Source organism: Nothobranchius furzeri, chromosome 4, assembly GCF_043380555.1.
Source record: "Nothobranchius furzeri strain GRZ-AD chromosome 4, NfurGRZ-RIMD1, whole genome shotgun sequence".
NCBI lineage: Eukaryota > Metazoa > Chordata > Actinopteri > Cyprinodontiformes > Nothobranchiidae > Nothobranchius > Nothobranchius furzeri.
Window position 1 is genome coordinate 58,399,253 of NC_091744.1, and position 22,664 is coordinate 58,421,916.

At 42.4% G+C, this 22,664-nt stretch overlaps 2 protein-coding genes and 1 pseudogene across 4 annotated transcripts in view; 2 read left to right on the plus strand and 1 right to left on the minus strand.

Moving 5' to 3' along the window:
- Positions 1 to 162: 162 nt before the first annotated feature.
- On the plus strand, positions 163 to 14,360 carry pus7 (pseudouridine synthase 7). 3 transcript variants are annotated; one of them, XM_015963967.3, is made up of 17 exons: positions 163 to 270; positions 806 to 1,105; positions 1,182 to 1,266; positions 2,047 to 2,163; positions 2,248 to 2,392; positions 2,804 to 2,821; positions 3,084 to 3,195; positions 3,310 to 3,387; positions 5,371 to 5,499; positions 11,885 to 12,010; positions 12,096 to 12,157; positions 12,239 to 12,399; positions 12,623 to 12,749; positions 12,889 to 12,990; positions 13,196 to 13,325; positions 13,477 to 13,568; positions 13,878 to 14,360. In XM_015963967.3, the coding sequence occupies exons 2-17, from the start codon at positions 816 to 818 to the stop codon at positions 14,012 to 14,014; spliced, it is 1,911 nt and encodes a 636-aa protein (XP_015819453.1). In that variant the 5' UTR covers positions 163 to 270; positions 806 to 815; the 3' UTR covers positions 14,015 to 14,360. The 3 variants fall into 3 exon arrangements, with proteins under 3 accessions (XP_015819453.1, XP_015819454.1, XP_054589558.1); XM_054733583.2 differs by lacking the exon at positions 163 to 270 and adding an exon at positions 437 to 548; XM_015963968.3 differs by lacking the exon at positions 2,804 to 2,821.
- A 23-nt stretch (positions 14,361 to 14,383) lies between these two features.
- LOC107388416 (uncharacterized) lies at positions 14,384 to 19,923 on the minus strand (annotated as a pseudogene).
- A 2,516-nt stretch (positions 19,924 to 22,439) lies between these two features.
- The window catches only part of aplnr2 (apelin receptor 2), a 2,247-nt gene continuing 2,022 nt past the window's right edge, over positions 22,440 to 22,664 (plus strand). The window contains exon 1 of the mRNA XM_015963969.3: positions 22,440 to 22,583. The gene's annotated coding sequence lies outside the window, so the exon portion shown is untranslated. The remainder of the gene's footprint in view (positions 22,584 to 22,664) is intronic.

The window sequence follows — 22,664 nt, forward strand, 5'->3', positions numbered from 1 at the left end:
CTAGACCACAGTAACGATCAGTTCTGTAGGAGTCAGAATTAGATCAAATGGTCTTTTAACCATATGAAACTACTGAAACGTAACACCAGACTCAAATTGTGAGTCATCTTTTCTGTGCTCCATAAACCCATCGCTTCCAGTTGATTGACAGTGGGTGTCATCAAATCGATGTCGAGGGCGGGCGTTGCATCGTCTGATCTGACGTGTTTCCGGAGCTCTATACACGCGTGAGGAACTCTGGCGTTTTTCCGTCCAGAAAATCAGATACAGGTAAAACAAACGGAATTCGTTCTTGAAATAATTGGGATTTTTGTATTTGTCGCTGCACTAACATTTTATCTCACTTATAACTCAATTAAACATTGATTGTAGCCAGCGGTGTTAGCCTGAGCTGACTATTTTAGCTGACTTGCTACGTTTTTAGCCTAAAATCGGGTGCTTTTGTATTATCAGCGCACTTTGAGCCATTAGGAAGTCTCTGCAGGTGTCTGACAGCTGGAAGAAAACTACTTTTTGCACCCATTTTTAATTATTCATCTCGGTAAACAGTAAGTGGTTGTTTTCTGCATATTTAATGCAATCCACTGGCAGATGTACTCTTATTACAGATACTATTTGGATTAAATCCTTTTGGGTTCCTCAGATTTAGACAAGTTTGTTGAGACATGTTAGCTTTGTGGCTGTTCTTTGATAATAATCACCACTAATCTGTTTTGTGATTTAAGTTTTTATGAACAAACATGTTTTTGGATAATCAGTCCATTAGTCTGTTTTGTTTGAAGTCGTTTACTTTCTGTTGTTCCAGCTTGTCTTGGATGGCTGAATCAGAGACCATGTCTCTCCCTGTCCAAACTGGCGATAAGAGAGGATGTTCAGAGGATAAAGATGAAGACGTTCCTTCAAAGAAGCCAAAAGTTGAGAGTGATCATGAAAATGGAGGCGCTCCTGATCTAAATGAGGAGGAGCCTGCAGAAGAGGCAAGTGAGGAAGATGACGATGGAGACACCTTTGCTGACATGATGAAGCACGGTCTGACTGAGACGGATGTGGGCATCCTGAAGTACGTTAGTGACCATGAGGGCTTCTCAGGGATCCTGAAAGAGAGGTTTGATTTTCTTCTTCTCATTTGCTCCAAAGTGATTTAAATGTTTGTTCTAGCAGAACATTTCTGTTGCTTTCAGATATTCTGATTTTGTTGTGCATGAAATCAACAAACAAGGCAAGACGGTGCATTTGGATGACCTGTCTATCCCTGTAGACAGTGAGGTAAGAGATGGCAACTCTTTCGTTATAATAGTTTTTATTTATTTACTCTTTATTTAACCAGGAAGGTCCCATTGAGAGTAAAAACTTCATTTTGAAGGGAGTCCTGGCCAAGAGGCAGCAAAAGTTACAGTTACAAATGTTTCAGCTACACAGACATGTTATGTACTAATTACAGAACGCATTTATAACACAGGGAATCCGTCTCAGTGGCTCTCAGTCTGTTTTTAAATGTATTCAAGGAGATAAACTTGGTTAATTTCCACTTTTCCTGCAGCCTGTCCCATGCAGAAAGAGCAGAGTGAACGAAAGCCCTTTTGCTCAGTTTGGTGCGAGCAAACGGAACGCAAAGTAACAATTGATCATTTGCACGAAGACTGTGAGAAGTTTCACTTGTCCTTGAGAAAAGCTTACAGATGTAGGCGTGTGCTAATCCAAGCATGGCATATTAAATGAAGGTGTACCAATGTCCCAAAATCCTGGTGGATAAAGAAGACCGTCCCACTGGAGAATACAATTCACAATGATGGGTCAGTGGTCTACGATTAGTAGTAAACCACATCACTCTTACCAAGACACTGTGCTGAGGCATTCATTTACAAAAGCTCTCCATAATCCAGAAATAGACCGAAATGTTGCAGAAACTAGTCGTTTTTTGCCTCAAAAGAAAAACTGTTTATTAGGCAGTACAAATGAGCTTTTTCAGAGTTCATTATCAGTGTTGCGATAAAACGATGTAAGGCACTTTCAACATTTGTGGGGTTTATTTTTTCTTTATTTTAGCAAGCCTCCGAGACCGAGCAGCTGCCAAAAGAAAGTGACGTGTTGACCGAGGAGCAGAAAAAGCAGCTTGGTGAGCTGCAGCTGTTCAAGAATAAAGAGGGAAACGTCGCCATTGAGGTGTGCTTAAAGGATAAACAAGTGTTAGAGCTTCATAAAAGTTCTCTGTAGTGTTTGTTTTCATTATTTTCCCCATATCCCTAGGTTATGGATGACACAAAAGAAAAACGGACACTTGTTCATAAAGCCATCAAGACTCAGTTTCCAGGTTTGGAAACAAAAACCGAAGAGAAAGACGGGCGAAAGTTCATCGTGGCCTACCATGCTGCTGGCAAGAAGGCTCTCGCAGGTATTGGCACATACATTTTACATTCATAGGTAAACACATGTGGCATGTATTTCCTTTTCATTCATTTAAATCTGTAACACAGGAAGTAGAGCAGACAACTTCTGATGCATGGACTGGTTCATATGCATGGTCATCTCACCAGCATGACTCCCCAGAGATTTACTCCTTGTCCGTGATTATTAAACAACCTTTTTTGTTCAGTGGACTTGTCTTTCAGTTTAGTTATTTAAATGACAGGTCCGTGGGAGCGCAGAAATATAGTAGTAAACATTATATTTGCTGCAGTGAAACCTTTAAATTCAGCCCTCGTGTCCCAGACTCATGCATCACACCTTCACCCCTGCCAGCTTGTCCGAATCTCCTTTTATAGTAACGTTATTCTATCCCTTTTTGCTCTTCTCTTGTGGATAGAAGTCAAAACAACAAAAGGTAAGATCTGATTCCCCATGCAGCACAGAGGAACTTGCTTAAACCCAGACTGAGTTTAGTATCAGCAACGTAATCTGGGTTAAAGCTAAGAGATCAACATTAAATAACCCCCCACAAAAAGGTATATGGAATTTATTTGCAGTTGAATTCAAACGTTTACTGAAAAGCTGGGTAAATGTTTTTGCCACACTGATTAGCTCCTTATTAAAGAAGGTTTTTATTTCACAGCTGCTAATCACACGTTTTTCTGTTGCCACTGAAGCTCCAAGGAAGCATTTTTGGCCCAAAAACCGTGGCAGCTACTGCCACTTTACCCTGTACAAGGAGAACAAAGATACCATGGATGCAATCAATGTGCTCTCCAAGTTCCTCAGGTCTGGATTTGCTGTTATTACTTTTCTTTTGGTTGTAAGTAGTCGTTATTCAATAATAAGAGAACAGAAGAATGGAACAGTAGGATCTTGATTTATTCTGACTTTTGTTTGTAGGCTCAGACCCAACATGTTCTCCTACATGGGAACCAAAGACAAGAGAGCCATCACTGTGCAGGAGATCGCTGTGCTCAAGTGAGTGTAGCAATACAGTCACAACAGGAAATAGTGTTCAGTCTCTACAGGTGAGAGGCTATCTGTGTTTCTGGTCTGTTTCAGACAGTCAGTAAACCACCTACTGTCTGCTCTGTTAACCCTCCCACTGTCCTAATGGGTGTGACCCCGCGAGGAAAGTTGACCATTGAGCAGGGTTGATGGTTTATCCCTTGGGTCCATGTGGCAGGGGTGAGGAGTGAGCACCACCTCACCCCCGCCACGTGGACCTCACCATAAAGACAGTGGGAGGGTTAAAGGTGAGGAACACTGAAAAAAACAATTTTTTAACATTTCTGATTCTAACCAATCACTGAGTCTTTCATGCGGGCTGAACGTGAAATAGTCTCCTACACCTATCTCCTGCGTTAGCTTCTGACAGAAAATAGACGGTGAAACTCTAGAATTTGAAAATCCTGACAAACCTACGTCACACTGTCACTTAACATTCATGGATTCACCCATCTTGAGTCACGATGGGGAAGGCTGTTGTTGGTTTAGCGTCCAGGAATCAGCAGAGTACGTCTCGGCTAGTAGAAGCTAACTGTTAGCATTAGCATTTTCACCACGCAGCAGAACTTCTTCAGGTTTATGGTATCTGTGAATATGAAACCTCAACGTTGCAGTGGTAGAGTTGTGAGTAGGGATGGGTACCTTTGACATTTGAATCGATCCGGTACTAATTCCCGGTACCTACTAATTGATACCGGTACTTAACAGTACCAATTTTCGATACTTTTGAGTGTTTAATATTTTAATTCTCTTTTATAATTAGATATATATTTTTCTCAATATATAACCATATTTGATAAATATCACGATAAATAACATACAACTGTTTGTATTTTAACATCGTCCTTGTAGTTTTATAAGTTGATAATTAAACTGAAGCAAACATCTTTACTGTGAACTAAATTTACTGTGTATCTTCATTCCTTTTGCCGTCTTTTTTCAATTGATTTTTCCTACTGGGAAGTTAGAACTTCCGAGGAGAAAGCGAACGCACCATTAGCTGATAACAATGGTAGCAATGGAAGCTAAGATATCAAGCTAACGTTATCTTAAACAGTTTATTTATCTGCTGGAGCAGATTAAAACGATGATGCCTCACACTTAAATCGTTGTCGCTGGTTTCATCTTCACCCAATCACCCGTCGCATTTAGTAAAGTGAAGCCAAACTTTAGAGCGCGTTCATGTTCTTCTAGTCGGAATTTCGGAGTTCTGAGGAGAAAGCAAACGCACCATTAGTGAAACGGAAGCTAACAAGTCAAGCTAACGTTATCTTAAACATTTTATTTACCTACCGGAGCAGATTAAGATGAGGATGTCTCACTTAGATCGTTGTCGCTGGTTTCATCATTACCCAGTTACCCATCACATTTAGTGAAGTAGACCCAAGCTTTAGTGTGTGTTCTGTCTACCATGCTGCTCTGTTTACAACTCGCTCGCAGCGACCGATGACATAACGCTCTAGCGCATGCGCAGCTGTCTAGGCAAGTTCTCATTGTGAAGGACGGGTACCGAAACGAGGCACTGTTTCAAATGAAGTGAATCGGTGCTCGGTCGGTACTGTGGAATTCGGTCGGTACCTTAAAAAGTACCGAATTCGGTACCCATCCCTAGTTGCGAGATGTCCAAATATCAGGAAAAAAGACGGCCAACCCTGTCGTCTGAAGCTCAACTCCGACGTGGCTCACTACTAGTTCTGGTGTACCAAAGCTTTTTTTTTTCACAGAGTACGACTTACAAGGCATTCATTCCTACTAGAGACCACTGCAAATGTATTTATAACAAGTGTTCCACACCTTTTGTTAATGATCTTGAAAAATATTTTCTCTATTCATTCATTTTCTGAAACTGCTTAGCCTGAGGGGGGCTGTAGCCGGGCGAGAGGCGGGGGACAGCCTGGATAGGAGTTAGTCCATCACAGGGAATTATTATTTCTGGTTTGTTTTTTCAAATAGGATCACAGCTGAGAGGCTGGCTCACCTCAACAAGTGCCTCATGAACCTGAAGCTTGGGAACTTTTGTTACAAAAACCACCCTCTAAAGCTCGGGGAGCTGCAGGGAAACCACTTCACTGTGGTCATCAGGTCAGTGTCCTAAAGCTTTTTCCGCCTTTCAGGAATTATGTACGATTATTTTAGAAGTCTGTAAAAGTGATTGTCTTACCTTGTAATTATTTTATTTTTATTTTATTCTTTATTTAACCAGGAAGGTCCCAATGAGATTAAAAACCTCATTTTGAAGGGAGTCCTGGCCAGCAAGCAGCAAAAGTTACAGTTACAAATGTTTCAGTTACACAGACATGTCATGCACAAAATTACAGAACGCATTTATAACACAGGGAATCCGTCTCAGTGGCTCCCAGTCTGGTTTTAAATGTATTCAAGGAGATAAACTTGGTTAATTTCCAGTTTTCCTGCAGTCTGTCCCATGCAGAAGGAGCAGAGTGAACGAAAGCCCTTTTGCTCAGTTTGGTGCGAGCAAACGGAACACAAAGCAACAATTGATCATTTGCACGCAATGTGAGAAGTTACAGATGTAGGCGGGGAGTAATCCAAGCATGGCCTTATGAATGAAGGTGTACCAATGTCCCAACCTCCTGGTGGACAAAGAAGGCCATCCCACTGGAGAATACAATTCACAGTGATGGGTTAGTGGTCTACAGTTAGTAATAAACCTCAGTGAGGCATGATAAACCACATCACTCTTACCAAGACACTGTACTGAGGCATTCATATACAAAAGTTCTCCATAATCTAGACAGACATGATGCAGAAACTAGACATTTTTTTTGCCTCAAAAGAAAAACAGTTTATTTCCAAAAAAGAAATCCAGTCTGAGTTTGAGTTTCTTCACAAGATTATCTATATGGGGCTTGAAGGAGAGGGAGTCATCCAGCCAGACACCAAGGTGTGGACCACCTCTATGGTATTTCCCTCAAGAGTGGTCACTGAGGGCATACTTAGAGCTCTTTTCTTAGAGTCTGGAAACAACATTAGTTTTGTCTTGTCAGCATTGAGCATAGAGGCCGACCGATATGGTTTTTTTAAGGCAGATGCCGATTTTTTTTTTTAAGAATTATGTCGCCAATTGCCGATATGCAGGCGCGTTGCAAGCTTTTCAAAGGTGTGGGGGATGTTGTCTGCCTAAAATATTTTCATGTTATTCATCTTGTTAGTTTAATTTCCATAATAGCGGAGCAGGTGTGAATTTTAGACGTGTCACGCATGTCTCCGTTTTAAAGATGTTTAAACTGTTCAGAATACAAATCCAGGCTCTGTCTCGTTAGATTGGTGCGACTAAAGTTTGTACTGAATGAAACTTTACATTAAACCATGATGAAAAGAAAAGGATCCGATAAAATCATTTCCCCCTCATTTACAGTCACGGAGTACAGCGCAGTGCGCGTGGCTCTGGGGTTAATCAAGTTTAATTGTTTCTCTTTGCAACAGTCTTCACAAGAAGGTAAAACTGTTAAATGGCAGGTTACAAATATTTCCATTAGACTGTTTATTTTGACGGATAAACTCAAGGATGTTGGTTGTTATGAAAGAATTACCCCGACGCGCACTGATGCACACACAGATGAGCTGACATTTTAATTGTTAACGCACATCGCGTGGGAACTAAATCAATCAAGAAATGATTCCCATCAGAACATCAGAGCTTTATACTGGACACTGTGTTCAGCGCGGCTCGGAGCGTCCACGGTGGACAGTGGGCTGAAGATCTGCAGAGGGGTTTGCAGCGCAGTACAGAACCACGGTGCATGCGATAAGATTTCCTTCCACTGAAGCGGTCTGGAAACCCGGTCTCTCTGAGGGATGTGTCACTTGGAAAAATGTTCTTTTTATGAAATTGTGAAACTTTGGCTGAACAGCGCTTGTTCCCGTCTCTAATATGGAGACGCATGACGCATCCAGTCTGAGGCAGAATAGCCTCCAGCTCAGAAAGCTCCTGTAGAGACATTTGATCACGCACAAAGTTTATGTGGAGCAGAAGCGGTCGGGCCACGGCAGGTGAAATGTTCCTAGCCTACATGAAGTGAAACTGTTTAATTGTAACATTAATATGTTACTGGACACGCTGGTCTGGTTGGGTAGACCAGTGTTTGAAGTGGAAAACACACACACACACACACACACCATTTAAAATTATGCTGATAGTGTGGACTAGAAGACAGGTGATGGTATGATGATCAGGCTGCTGTAAAATGTAATCTCCATCCACATCCAGACACAATTATCCTCTATTCCAGGGGTGTCAAACATGCGGCCCGCGGGCCGAATCCGGCCCGCAAGCGGGTTAAATCCGGCCCGCGAGATGGTTGTGTAAACTTTATTTTCATACTTTACAATGTAGAGTGAAAATAAACGTATCTTTGTGAGCAAGTTTTCTCTGTAATGAGTATAAATAAAACAAAGCTGCGCTCAAGGCTCACACAAGAACTTCAATCACATCCTGAAGCTGGCCGCCGCTCAGGATGTGACTTCTGATATTGATGTGCTGGTGAAAGCTAAAAGATGTAAAGTAAAATGAGTCAAATATATTTGAAGTGCTGCATGAAACTGACCTACCCACGTGATCTGTAAGCTCTTTGAATCACTAAGGAATGTTTTATTTATTTGTTGATTTTTTTTTTTTCAAATTTTCAAGTACACTTCAGGTGTTGTACTATTTTGGATACACTGTCCTCATGCTCCAGCTTTGTTTTATATTGATTGTATTAAAACAAAGAAAACAATCTGAAGTTGTTTTTAATTTACCGGTCCGGCCCACTTGGGACTAGATTTCCCTCGATGTGGCCCCTGAGCTAAAATGAGTTTGACACCCCTGCTCTATTCTATTTGCTCTGCTCTTGTCTGGGCTGACGTAGCTGACGGTGCACGCGGCGCTCCTAGCGGCTGTGATGCACATTTTACATATTTGGAGAGGTGGGCTGGATGCTCTGCTTTTACTGGAAGATGGATTTTTTTTTATTTAATTTTTTTTTTTTTTTTTCAAAAATGTCGGAGATTTTGCCGCATGAATTACCGTAAAAACTACTGGTATGCATGTACCCTTTTGAAAGAGTCCTATGTTGAGAGGTAAATATTAGAAGTGCAGGTTGTGCATTCTGGTGCCTATAAATGAAAAAATGAATGAAAATTAAATTGGGAGTTTTTACTTCATATTTTAGAAATAAAAATGACGGGGAAAAAATTTATGACGTCTTTTTAAACGAAATTTTCTAGCGCGACCTGCCTGCTTCACTTAAGTCACTGCTTATTATGTCCGTCCAAAATTACCGTGGCCCACCCAAAAATGAAAACCTGGTGTCGCGCCTGTTATAAACCTTTGCAAATTGTTGTTCCTCACTTTATCAAACTCAGAGTTTGTACAGCTAATGTCAAGATGTAACATTATGAATTCAGTCGAGCTCTTCCGTCCCTTCCTCTCCTGTTTCTCCTTGAAACCCGACAGCCGATGTCAGGTTTCAAGGAGAAACAGGCGAGGGAGGGGAAGAAGGAGATAAGGCAAACAGAGAGAGAGTGCGAGACACCAGACTGGTGTGGAGGTGAGCAAAACGGCTAGAAAAGTGTGTGTGTTGAATCCCCCACATCCCCCACGGGTGCGACGCCCATGCTGATATGCAAGGCCAGTTTATACACGTTTTAGCAGCACTGTGATTGTGAAAGACAACTGAACGCTCACTGTGTGCAATATAAATTAAATAAGTCAATAAATCTCTGCATATTTCTTAAACTTCAAATATAAAACAAACTCAAAACATTAACAATTTGTAAACTGTTTCAGAGCAATAGAAAATAAAACAGATTCAAGTTTTTTTAAGTGTTTTAAATGCAAATCAAACAGTACCCAGAATAATGGCGCAAACAGTGGCTGCTGGAGGTAGAATCTTCAAGTAAAAAAATCTCAAAGTAATGCACACTACCACATCGTAGTAAACATTTTTATCTAAACTAGACATAAAAAAACAGTGCAAACATTAAACACCAAATTTAAAGGGATACCGTGAATCCTCTAATACAGGCCCGGGCCTGTATTCGACTCAAGCTCATCAAGCTCCAGGCCTTTATTGAAAGGAGGGCCAGTATTAGAGGCAGGCCTATATTTCTATTTGAGCAAAATGAACTAATGGTTCGCTGGAGTTTTTGACAATTAAAATTGCGTCCACATTTTCAAAGTTAAACACATATCTTTTAACAACGGTAGTTTCTGCTTCAGCCCTCTCCCCCCCTCCCCCTGTGCAGCGGCCGCAAAGTCACTGATGCGCCTGCAGCCTCTCAGAGTTCCTGCTGCTCTAAACATTAAAATAATTATTTCATTTTCTGTTCCTCACTTCTGATTACCTTCAATGGTGTCTGTTTGTTGCAACCACCAGGTACAAAAACTAACTTGTTTTTATTTTACTATTTTTCTGTCCTGTCTGTTTATTATCTTCCTGCATCTCCTCTCAATACTAAAAAAACTGCTACCTGGGTTCATATATATTCACCTCATGAGTTACCTTTGAACTGCAGTTCTAAAAGATCTACTGACCGCAAAAACAGGGGAGCGCTTGCTGTTTGGCGGCCGTATCAGTGATCAGTGCGTCGGAGGACAAGGTGATGCGCGCAGCGCCCCGCTCCATAGCATGCAGCGAAACGCATCAGGCGCAAATAAAAGACAGAAAACATTAAAGGAAATGAACTGACATGAACAATCGCGTGTTAAATTAGTTTTTGAGGTGGCGACACCTGATTGTTACTGTGGCCGTGCTCAGGAGGCAGATCTACCGACCGCGAAAACAGCGGAGCGCTCCCTGCTTGGAGGCCGGATCAGTGATCTGTGCATCGGAGGACAAGGTGAAGCGCCCCGCTCCACAGCAGCGATACACATCAGGCGCAAATAAAAGACAGAAAACAACATTAAAGGAAATGAACCGACATGAACGATCGCGTGTCAGTACATACGGTCTGGCACAGCGCGTTGCCCCCCCCCCCCCCCCCCCCCCCCCCGAGCGCAGGAGCTTGTCACCTGCTGACAGCAGGCTGCTGTCTTTTCCGAGGGCTGCATCTTGCCGGTCATTATCACGTGACAGCGACTAGTCGACGACAGGCATAAAAAGTCACTATAGTGAAGTCGACTAGTTCATACAACCCCTACTGCTGCTCTCCAGAGTGTTCTGCAGCATAATCAGCACGTTCTCTTTGAACTTGATAGTGTAATGACCTGGCTGGGGTTGTAAGCCAGGTGCATTCTGGGTATTGTGTTATATGTGTTTCCTATCGTTCTGCTAGTTCCTATGTGTTGATTTGCGTGTTGTGTGAGTGTTATGTAAGCCACAGGGAAGGTGATGTGTGTTCTGTGGAGCGGGTTGAATTAGCATGATTAACTGACACCGTGACTCTGTGTGGTAGGAGCGTGATAGATGATCGTGTCTGTAGCGTTACAAAGCGTTGAAGAAAAAGCCTAATAAAGGTCTGTGTGAACCTCTATTGCCTCCTGCTGGTTGATTTGGGGACTATAACCCTGCCGCTGAGACGCTCATACTTGCTTGTTACTACATTCCAACCGGCCACAATAAGAGACCGGCTATTATTCACCTCCGCTGAGACCGGCCATTATTCACCTCCGCTGACTCCGACACCAGCCAAAATTGGAGACCTGGCCTTTGATTGAATACCGGCCTGTATTGGAGGATTTACGGTATTCCACTCAGAAGTAACATTTTGTCTGTTGTTAGATTTTCCAGAGTTAAGTGAGAAAAAGAATTTTGTAGCTAACAAGCTCATTCACCTGATCTGGAAGCAGTAGGTTTTGCTCTAGCTTAGCATAAAACAATGTAAGTTTTATGCTTTATAGGCTCACAGTGTGTTGGGGTCCTTCGGGTCTTTTATTAAGTCTAGTAGTGGCAGCAGTTGGCCACACAGGTGCCTGATTTATTTTAATTAATTTGTTTATTTATTCATTTTTATCACCTTTTAAAAATAATTTTGGCCGATGGCCAATATAAAAAGTGTTGAATATATCGGTTGGTGTCTAGTTGCAAAACAGTAAATTATTGTGTCATCAGCGTAAAAGTGCAAATTAGCATCCGACACATTTTGTCCTATGTCATTAATATACATAATGAACAAGAAGGGTCCCAAAACTGAACCCTGTGGTACTCCCGTGTGGACACTAAAAATTCAGAGGACAACCCATCACATTTAACGCATTGTAATGTAAAATAATGTAGGTAATACATCTTTTTTTTTTTTTGCTAAGCCTGCCCTCCCCCATCCCATAGAGCATAATGCAAATTAGATTGAGCACAGCTCATCCTTAGCCAATAGCTTTAGACCTCAGCTTTCATACAGATGTCAATCACTGAGCGTGTGTGCACATTTGCATATGTGCCTAGAGCTGATGACATTTCTCCTGGAAAAGTAACTGAACAAGGTTATGTTTCTTTTTAACTTTGTTAATGTCCTTCTTGCTCTTCAGGAACATCTCAGGAACCAGTGAGCAGGTGCATCAGGCAATGACGTCTCTCAAAACGACAGGCTTCATCAACTACTTTGGAATGCAGCGGTTCGGCACCACGGCGGTGCCCACGCAGCACGTTGGCAGGTGAAACACTTTCACACACAGTGGCATGGCGGCTTAAATCGCACCACTGCATCATTTTCACTCAATCGTTTGTTGGCTGCTTCAGGGCTATTCTGAGAAACGACTGGAATGAAGTGGTGGATTTGATTTTGAAGCCTCGTCCTGGAGGTAATCCTTTCTGCCTTTCTCTGTGTGTGAGGCCAGTGAATTTTGCATGAACCTTTCTTTTGTGCTGGTGGGTTTCCGCAGCAGAGAAAGAGTTTCTGGTCCGCTGCCGGGAGGAGTGGGCCAAGTCTCAGGACCCAGAGGCTGCACTGAAAAAGCTGCCTAACAAACGCTGTGTGGAGGGACAGCTGCTGCGTGGCCTGTCCATGTATGGCAAGAAAAACATCGTCACTGCCTTTGGACTGGTGGGTTTTCGGTCATTTCTTGTAGAAGCTGCTTTCACAGTCGAATAATGACTAAAACACAACATTAGAAATCTAAACACGTAACGTCTCATTAGCATTAATGTATATTTCTGTAATGATGCTGAAACAGCCGCTCTGTCAGAGATACCATTGTGCCACTAGAGCAGAAATGATGAGTTTGGATTTTCTGATCTGTTTCTGAAGATATTTTTTTCTTTTCCAGATCCCTCGAAACAGCCGGCTGATGTACATCCACAGCTACCAGAGCGTGGTGTGGAACACCATGGTGAGCCGCAGAATCGACTCCTTTGGCCTGAAGGCTGTGGAGGGAGATCTGGTCCTCAGAGGAAGTAATTCACCTTTTTTTTAATGATCAAAATACAGAAAAGGTTCCAACATTCCTTCTTACCTGAAAAAGCACTTGTATTTTTAAGTTCTTTACTACTGCACTTTTCTCCCTGGATGCTGATTCCTCACTTGTGTTTGAAGCTGCAGCCCACGTGCTGTCTGCAGAGGAGGCTGAGACTCACACCATCCATGACATTGTGATGCCACTTCCTGGGTTTGACGTCATCTATCCATCTCACCATAGTAAGACACGTCTTATCAGTTTTGCTTTTGTGCTAAATGTACTAAACAAGCTTTGCGATGTTTTAAGATGGGTGTATAACACAACATACGATTGGATTGAAAGATTCTGAAAGGAAAAGACGCACAAAATAATTTAGAATCGACATTGAAATGAACTAAATCCGTAAACGATGACGTGGCTCTGAGTTTGTCTTGTTTCTGTTAGTCGGTGAAGGTTACAGAGAGATGCTGACAGCAGACGGGCTGGACATCGACAACATGAGACACAAAGTGAAGGACTACTCTCTAGCTGGAGCCTACAGACGTGTGGTCATCAGACCCACTGATGTCAGCTGGTCAGTAGAGCTTCATACATGTTCACGTGTTGTCTCATCTCCTCAGTGTGATGCTATAACGATGTGTCGGTCTTTCTTCCAGCTGGTGTTGAGCACTATGAAAGCCTTTGTCCTGAAACTGCTGTGTTTTTTTTTTTTTTTTTTGGTGCAGGGAGGTAATTCACTACGACGACCCCAGGATCTCTCTAGTACACACTGATTTTGAGAAGCTGGAGAACAAACCTGCTCCTGTTTTCATCAAAGGTAACTACTTTTAGATCTGCTTGGATCACAAGCCCATGAAGCGTGATTTACTCCGGGCAAGCTTTGTGATACAGTCGAGACCACACATATCAGAGGATTATTCAGGCTGCGGTAATAAGTGTGGTTGTTGTAGGAGACTTTCAGAGATGTACAAGTACGATCCATTATTTTAAACTGGCCCAAAGCGTAGACGGAGGGTAGATTGAAGCTGGTTTGTTGCAGGATATCGTTTTCTAGTGAATTTGAAAGAGGAGTTTGAGAGCTGACCCTGTTGACCTTTCATAAACATGGTCTGGTTATTTTTGGCAGATGGGAAGTATCGAGCTCTGAGGATGGAGTTCTCCCTTCCTCCTTCTACCTATGCCACCATGGCGATCAGAGAGGTCCTCAAGTTGGACACAAGCATTAAGAAACAGACGCAGCTCAACACCACCTGGTTGAACTGAGACCAGAACTGTCTAAAACAGGAACTGGAACGTCCTCTACGGCTGGCTGCTGTTATGGCTGTGGTAACGCGTGTATGACAAGTACAGTTGATTTATAAAATAATTTTAAGTTAATTTTGACATTTTTTGTGATGTTTTTTACTTTAAAACATTTTTGTGCTGCTGTGAGTCTGAATGTTTTCAGTGATTTAGGTAAAGACTTTTGCTTTCAGGGTGCTCGTTTACCCTGCTGCTAATTTATAGTGTGTTTTGTTTTATATCAAGCAGTGAAATATACATTTACATCATAACTCTTTCACTCACAGTCTGGTCATATTTGATTAAAAACAGATTTATTGTTTTATAATGTGGTAGTCTTTGTTATGATAACTATCTTGGATCGGCTCTGTGGTGGTGCGCTGTTTCCTCACAGCTAAAGGCTGCAGGTCTGAATCCTGCCTGCAACTTTCTGTGTGGTGATGGCATGTTCTCATGCACGTGTGGATTTTCACCAGGTATCCCGCTGTCCTTCCACAGGCCAAAGACGTGCATGTGTGTTAAAGCTGCTACAGCGATGGAAGGACTGCATAATGGATGGATGGTTGCACAAAACTATGCAGTTTGTTAAAAGATGCAAGTAGCAGTTTGCCTATTCACTGACATTAAAGCTGTTATAGCAAATCTGCAAACAAGCTAGGTTTTGAACTCAAACACCGTCACGGAAATCTCACCCCTCCACTCCGGTATCTTCTCTGAGACGCTTCTGCCAGAACCAGAAATCTGCGTTGTCAGAGTACACAAGATAGCGCTAAACACCAGTTGCTGTTTCCTAGATCCAAACATTGTTGTCCGTGACTTCAAATGGTGACTCTGGTAGTTTGTCCTAAAGTAGAAGTGGTAGCAGCCGACCGTTTCTCCTCTGATTTTAATGAGCGGCGAACCTCTCACGCCAGTGGTGTTCTGGTGCTAATTATGTCGGTGGTTATTGAGTGGAGGACCCAGGGAAATGCAGCGGTTCGGCGAGACCAACAAGCTAATATTCCAGTAGTTGCTTTCAGACCGAGCTGCGTTAATTCAGTTCAATTTAATTCAAGTTTATTTATATAGCGCCCAATCACGACAAGAGTCGTCTCAAGGCACTTCACATAATAAAACACTCCAACACAGGTCAGTTCATTAAGCCAATCAGAAAAAAGTTTCCTATATAAGGAACCCAGCAAATTGCTTCAAGTCACTGACTGGCACCGATTTAAGTTGTTGGTGGAGGTTTTTAAACAAATGTGAGAGAACCACTTTATTCATTTTTTAAAATCTCCTCATAATATGTATAGCTATTCTATGTTACAACGTTGTTAACAGGCATGGAAAACATGTTTAAAGCTAATTTGGTAATTGAGATTTAAAGGTGCATTATGTAGAAATGAAGTAAAAGTGAGTTACCAACTTGGACATGATTGAAACTGTTGCGTTTGCAGGAAATGTTTTGTTAATGATGAACAATATCAGGATAAATGTATTCAGATTTTAATAAACCTTTTCTGCACCATCATAGCCTTGTTTAAAGCTTTACATTTATGCATGCCAGCAGTAATAAGAACACCTTTCAGAAAAGTTATTCAGTGTGCCTCAAGTGTTGTGGGCTGGTGTATTATATAACAATGCTCAAATTAAGATCTAAAATAGTGTAACCTGTAATAAAACAGCATATTCCTATTAAACTCTTATTGAAGCTGCCACCTACACTCACCTAATGGATTATCAGGAACACCTGCTCAACTTCTCCTTAATGCAATTATCTAATCAACCAATCACATGGCAGTTGCTTCAATGCATTTAGGGGCGTGGTCCTGGTCAAGACAATCTCCTGAACTCCAAACTGAAGGTCAGAATGGGAAATAAATGTGATTTAAGCTATTTTGAGCGTGGCGTGGTTGTTGGTGCCAGACGGGCCAGTCTGAGGATTTCACAAGCAGCTCAGTTACTGGGATTTTCACCCACAACCATTTCTAGGGTTTACAAAGAATGGTGTGAAAAGGGAAAAACATCCAGTAGTGACAGTCCTGTGGGCCAAAATGCCTTGTTGATGCTAGAGGTCAGAGAATGGGCCGACTGATTCAAGCTGATAGAAGAGCAACTTTGACTGAAATAACCACTCGTTATAACTGAGGAATGCAGCAAAGCATCTGTGAAGCCAACACGCACAACCTTGAGGCAGATGGGCTACAACAGCAGAAGACCCCACCGGGTACCACTCATCTCCACTACAAACAGGAAAATTAGGCTACAATTTGCACCAGCTCACCAAAATTAGACAGTTGAAGACTGGAAAAATGTTGTCTGGTCTGATGAGTCTGGATTTCTGTTGAGATATTCAAATGGTAGAGTCAGAATTTGGCGTAAACAGAATGAGAACATGGATCCATCATGCCTAGATACCACTGTGCAGGCTGCTGTCTTGGTGTGGGGGATGTTTTCTTTGCACACTATAGCAGAGGTGTGCCCAAGCCACTGCTTTGCAAGTCACAAGTAAGTCACAAGTCTTTCCAATCAAATCTCGAGTCAAAGACAACCAAGTCCAAGTCGAGTCCAAAGTCAATGATGTGGAGGTCCAAGTCAAATCCAAGTTCTTAACTTTAAATTTTCAAGTCATAATCAACTTCAATTTAATGACGATGATAATAAATTCCAGAAATAAAGCTTCTTAAAGCTTCATTTATTTGCTCAAACAAGCAGAAAGTTCAACTGAACTTGATTATAAACAAAGTGCTGCTGCCAGAACCAAGAATGATTTATCATTTATGTCCATGCCGTGCCACTTTTGTGTTAAAATATCAAATGTGCTCAAGTCATAATCAAGTCAACAGATGCAAGTCGATTGAAGTCGCAAGTCATTGGTGTTCAAGTCATGAGTCTTTATAGATTTATCAAGTCAAGTCAGAAGTCATTAAAATAATGACTCGAGTCCGCACCTCTTCACTTCAGGTTCCTTAGTGCCAACTGGGCATCGTTCATATGCCACTGGCTACCTGAGCATTGTTTCTGACCGTGTCCATCGCTTCATGACCACCATGTATCCATCCTCTGATGTAGCCTGGCCTGCCAGACTCCTCTTCTGTTCAATTCTGCACAGAGGAAGAATTAAACAGAGGAGGAGTCTGGCAGGCCAGGCTACCTCTGATGGCTACTCCCAGCAGGATAATGCACCATGTCATAAAGCTCCAATCATTTCAAACTGGTTTCTTGAACGTGACAATGACACGTGACGTGACAATAGCCGCCACAGTCACCAGATTTCAACCCGATAGAGCATCTTTGGGACGTGGCCTTGCTGTTTTATATTTACGCCTGACCTAAAATAATTTAAATCAGCCAAAGAGAGAGGCTCCAAATATGAACTGAAACAGTCAAATAATGATCAAAACTGATTCTTCATAGGAGATTTTGTGACTCGCTGACCTGCTCAACACTTTGCTGTGATTGTCTGTGGTGAGAGGGTGAATAGCAGCAATGTAGCTGGACTCAGGAAATGTAAAACCGGTCTAATCTGTGTGCTGAACAAGAGGCCTACAGAAGCAGCTATCGTCCCCCATTACTGTAAAACCATCAGTTCACGTGGAATACGACGGATAAAGTTAGGTGAGAGAGCAGTCCGACGAAGCTCATGGAGTAGAAAAGCAAACAAATGCAAAACTAATAACACAGTAGTGCTGGTCTGGATGTAGTGTTTTTATTTCTGTTGCAGAATTGTGGTTTGTCGGAGTTTTCATATTTATGATTATAAAAGTAAAATATTTTTTTTATTTTAAATGAAAATAACCCATTTATCTCTTTTTAAGACATGTCCAGGTGATTGTTGGTACTGCCAGGAGGCACACAATTATCGTAGAAGATCTGGAAGTTGCTGTTGACGTAGGTTACCCTCTTCAGGAAATCCTCCAGCTGCTGCACCGACATTTTCTGAACTCTGTTGTTCTCCATGTCGTTGAGCCCGTGTGCTGCAAACGCCGGGAGCTTTGAGCGCTCCGAATAGGGAGCGTTGTGGTCGTAATCGATGCAGCAGTAGGCCGACCAGAGGTACGTGGGGACAGCCGAACGGTTCATGTTGTGGCGGCGAATAGTGTGAACTGAGGTGGTGACCCCGGTGACCACGAAGGCAGTCCCACGGCAGTAGTTGTTCAGCCTCTGGCGGATGGTGTGCTCGTAATCTTTCCATGGGCCGATGTTGAACTCTGACTCGGGGGACCACATTAGTCAGAGTGTAGGTGGCTGCTTTATCGTCTGGGTGTGCCTGGTGCTCGTCGGGATTCAGCTGACCACGTTCATAGATCACAGTGTTGGAGTAGTCATCAAGCACGGCCTGGGAGTCCTCAAAGCTCCTAGGAGCATTTACCGAATGGAGCGGCTCCATCTCTCTAGAACCGGACACTACGGAGAGCTTTGGGGAGAGACACGGTCACACTTTAAACCAAACACAAAACATCCTCTGTACAGTGAAAACTTGCTGCACTCCAACCATCCATACCTGTGACTCATACATCCAAGGTACATCGGCCTTCTTGGTTCCATCCGAGCGTTTGAAAGTGTACGCAGAGTAAACAGGAATGTGGGTGAAAGAATCATAAAGGGTGACAAATCGAGGCTTGCCTGCGTAGAACTGACTGATCTTCTTTAAGGGCTGCTCCTCAAGCCCTCTCGGTGGTGTCCCCATGTACAAGAACTGCTTACACTCTGGAGTGATGCTTCCCTGCACCTCTGCTCTTGCCAATGTGAAGATGAGAAGAACGATGACAGTTTGATCTGCTCTGAAGACCGACATGATGAAGCAGTAGAAAGTCTCCACGGTGTATGCAATCTCTTTGAAATGCTCCTTTTGGTCTCTGTGAGGACCTTTCGCTCCCTCAGTGCCATTTCAGGTAGAATATGCAAACTTCTTATCTTTGTCTCTGCTCACATGAGCCAGTCCTTCACCATGTTTAAACAGCGACTATGCAGGGAGGAGAGTCTGGGTAGCTGTGCAGCATCAGGGTGTGAATCTTCCTTCTGCGTTAAAATAAGAACTAATTATTTTCTCTGACAAAACTTCATACAATTTTCATTAAAACATCTCATGCATTGTTACATATTAATCATAAATCTAGTAGCTCGGCATATTTTTGTCTAGATTTGAGTAGTTTAGAGATGGAGTGTACAGGTGAAACTCGACAACTTACAATTTGGTTCAGTCCTCCAGTAACTCAACCTAAAGGGTGAAACTAATGTATGAGACACTCGTTCCATGCAAAGCCAGATATTACAGCCTTTATTTGTTTTAACTGTGATTATTATGGCTTACAGCTAAAGAACTCCCCCAATTCTAAACCTCGGACAATTAGAATATTGTGAAGAGGTTAAATATTCTAGACTCAAAGTGTCACACTCTAATCAGCTAATGAATCCTAAGCACCAAAGTGTTCCTGAGCCTTTAGACCAGGGGTGTCAAACTCATTTTAGCTCAGGGGCCACATTGAGGGAAATCTAGTCCCAAGTGGGCCGGACCGGTAAATTAAAAACAACTTCATATTGTTTTCTTTGTTTTAATACAATCAACATAAAACAAGGCTGGAGCCTGAGGACATTGTATCCAAAATAGTACAAGTACAACACCTGAAGTGTACTTGAAAATTTGGAAAAAAATAAAAAATCAATCAATAAAAAAAAACATTCCTTAGTGATTCAAAGAGCTTACAGATCACATGGCTAGATCAGTTTCATGCAGCACTTATAGTATATTTGACTCATACTTAACATCTTTTAGCTTTCACCAGCACATCAACATCAGAAGTCACATCCTGAGTGGCGGCCAACTTCAGGATGTGATTCAAGTTCTTGTGTGAGCCTTGAGCGCAGCTTTGTTTTATTTATACTCATTACAGAGAAAACTTGCTCACAAAGATAAGTTTTTTTTCACTCTACATTGTAAAGTATGAAAATAAAGTTTACACAACCATCTCGTGGGCTGGATTTAACCCGTTTGCGGGCCGGATCCGGCCCGCGGGCCGTATATTTGACACCCCTGCTTTAGATGGTCTCTCAGTCTAAGTTAAATTACTGACATGTAATTCTAATTGTTGGAGTTTTACCTGTATATGTGTTTGTGCAACAATATTTAACATCCCTTATTTGTTCATAACTTCTGAGCATTGTTAAAAACACATCTGTCCACCCATTTTCTTCCACTAACCAGAGGTCGGGTCACAAGGCCAGCAGCCTAGGCCCAGACTTCCCTCTCCCCAGCCACTTGGGCCAGCTCCTTAGGGGTAATTCCGAGGTGTTCAGGCTAGATGAGAGACATGGCCCCTCCGGCGTGTCCCGGGTCTCCCCTTGGGTCTCCTCCCGGTTGGACGTGTCTGGAAAACCTCACCAGGAAGGTGTCATCTAGTTATGATGCCTCCTAGTTAGGTGCTTAAGCCACCTCAACTGGCTCCTCTCGATGTGGAGGAGCAGCTAATCTACTCTGAGCCCCTCCTGGATGATTGAGCTTTTCACCTTGTCTCTAAGGGAGAGCCAAGCCACTCTGTGGGGAAAACTCACACTTGTATCTGCGATCTTGTTCTTGGCATCACTACCCAAAGCTCGTGACCAGAGTTGAGGGTCGGAACGTAGATTGACCGGTAAATCGAGAGCTTTGCCTGCCAGCTCAGCTCTCTCTTCACCCACAACAGACTGGTACAACACCTGTATCACTGCAGATGCAGCACCAATCTGCCTGTTGACCTCCCACCCCATCTTTCCCTCACTTGAGAACAAGATCCTTAGATACTTAGACTCCTCCACTTGAGACAGGACCTCATCCCTGACGTGGAGTAAGCCTTCTACAGTAAAAAAGAAAGCATCTTATATTTTCATTACCATGAGTATTGGTTTTGGTTTGGATTGGTCACTGGTGTTTTGGTCAAATTTTGAAAATCAAGTGAACCTCTCGTGCTACCAGGTGACAATTTAGCTTTTTATTTTGCAAATGTGTTCTTGGTTTTCATTTTTCACCCTAGAATGAAGTTTGATTCCCAAAAAAGAAGGGATATTTTCTCTGCCTTTCATTCCCTTGCTGTGAGTAAAGATGCTTCCATGGGAGAGAAACGACTGGAATGTTTCCCAGGAGCATCTGTTCCCATAATAACAGGTTGATTGCAGCATGACCCCTGTGGAAACAAGCACTTCCTGTTTGCTGTCCGAACATCTTCCCTGTTTACGATGTGACTCCACACTGACCCGAAGGTGCCCTGTCATCCACCGAGCCATCCATCTTCTGACTGGGTTTACACGTTACCCTGAGAGGAGGAGGGGGTTATTCTCGGGGCAAAACATAAAGACTTCATGTGTTTGAGACACTAAATTCATTATTTGGTACACGTTTATTATCAGTGAGAGAAGTTTACGAGGACTGTTGGCTGTACCTCCACAAAAGTACCAGTGAACATAGCTACTTACGAGATCATTTGCCCGTATTTGCTAATAGCAGTATCACATTTATATGGAAATCTGTGAAAACTCTCCAGGAATAAGTGTAACAATTGCTAAATATTGAATACTAAAATGTCCACACACAGTGTTTTAGTTAAAAGGAATTTGATTTCAAGATGCATCTCCCAAACTGAACTTGAGTAAAGATTTTAATCTGTGCTGCAAACCTTTAAGAATTAAACTGCTAATTAAAAATATGAACTCTAAAGAGAATTGTATTACAGATTTCGTATTTTTCTCATTTTAAGCTGCTTGATGCCCTCAGGATCTTGTGTAAAATGTTCTCTAAGAATGAACCAATAGAAAAGGACCTGTAGATTCAGCACTCAGAAAACTACAGGTTATTTTTAATTATTAGTAATTTACTTCAAAGTGACATTTGAGGTTAAAAATACAAATAATAAACCACGTTTATTCTTATTTTTTGTTGTCTGTGGTTTATTTTTGCCCACTTGAATTTATGGTTCATCGTTCCTGATTGAAGTCTCTTTTAAAACAAGCAGGCCCAGATTACACCTTCTGTTATTGGTTTTAAAAACGCAGTTTCTATGAAGCAGCCAAACAAAAGAATCTATTTTCATCAGAAAATGTGTTTCAGGTATTTTATTCTGAAGACGTGTGATTGTAAATGTCGGGGTTTGAGAATGTTTGTGTGCAGGTCGTTGGTTCTGTGCACACGTTGTGTTTGAATATGCAACAGACCGGGGACTGAGAGAGTTAGCACTTGTTTGCGTTTGCAGATCCATGTGTGTGTGTGTGTGTGCGTGCCCGCGTACGTGCTGGTAGGGGGTATTATTGTGTCTCAGGCGGTGTGTTTGCAGGGGGGGGGGGGTCACAGATCTTGTAGCTTTCTGCTGGGGTGGTCTGGTTAGAGAACAAGAAAGGGGAGTGCTCAGTAGTATTTATTCAGGCTAAAGGGGAAGAAGCGTCCTCCTCCATCAGCACATGACAGTGGAGAGGGAGTCAGGAACAGCAGAGCTCCGCTCTCTCAGGGAAAAGTGAAGTCACAGGTTGTTTTCATCCTCAGTGGTGATGATGTCCTGCATCTGTGGGGCACTGGCTTCTGTCCACACTCATGAAGTGGTCTGAGGTGAGTCTGACACTTAACAAAGCCAGGATGCAGTTTTTGATGCACATTGTCATAAAAACTTTTTTTCTTAAAAATAAATGT

What these genes read in the sequence shown, in the direction of transcription:
- pus7 (XM_015963967.3), top strand. Translation starts at nt 816, where the DNA reads ATGGCTGAATCAGAGACCATGTCTCTCCCTGTCCAAACTGGCGATAAG. An exon ending in CCCACGCAGCACGTTGGCAG is followed by an intron (nt 12,011 to 12,095) that starts GTGAAACACTTT and finishes TGGCTGCTTCAG; the next exon opens with GGCTATTCTGAGAAACGACT. An exon ending in TTTGAAGCCTCGTCCTGGAG is followed by an intron (nt 12,158 to 12,238) that starts GTAATCCTTTCT and finishes GGGTTTCCGCAG; the next exon opens with CAGAGAAAGAGTTTCTGGTC.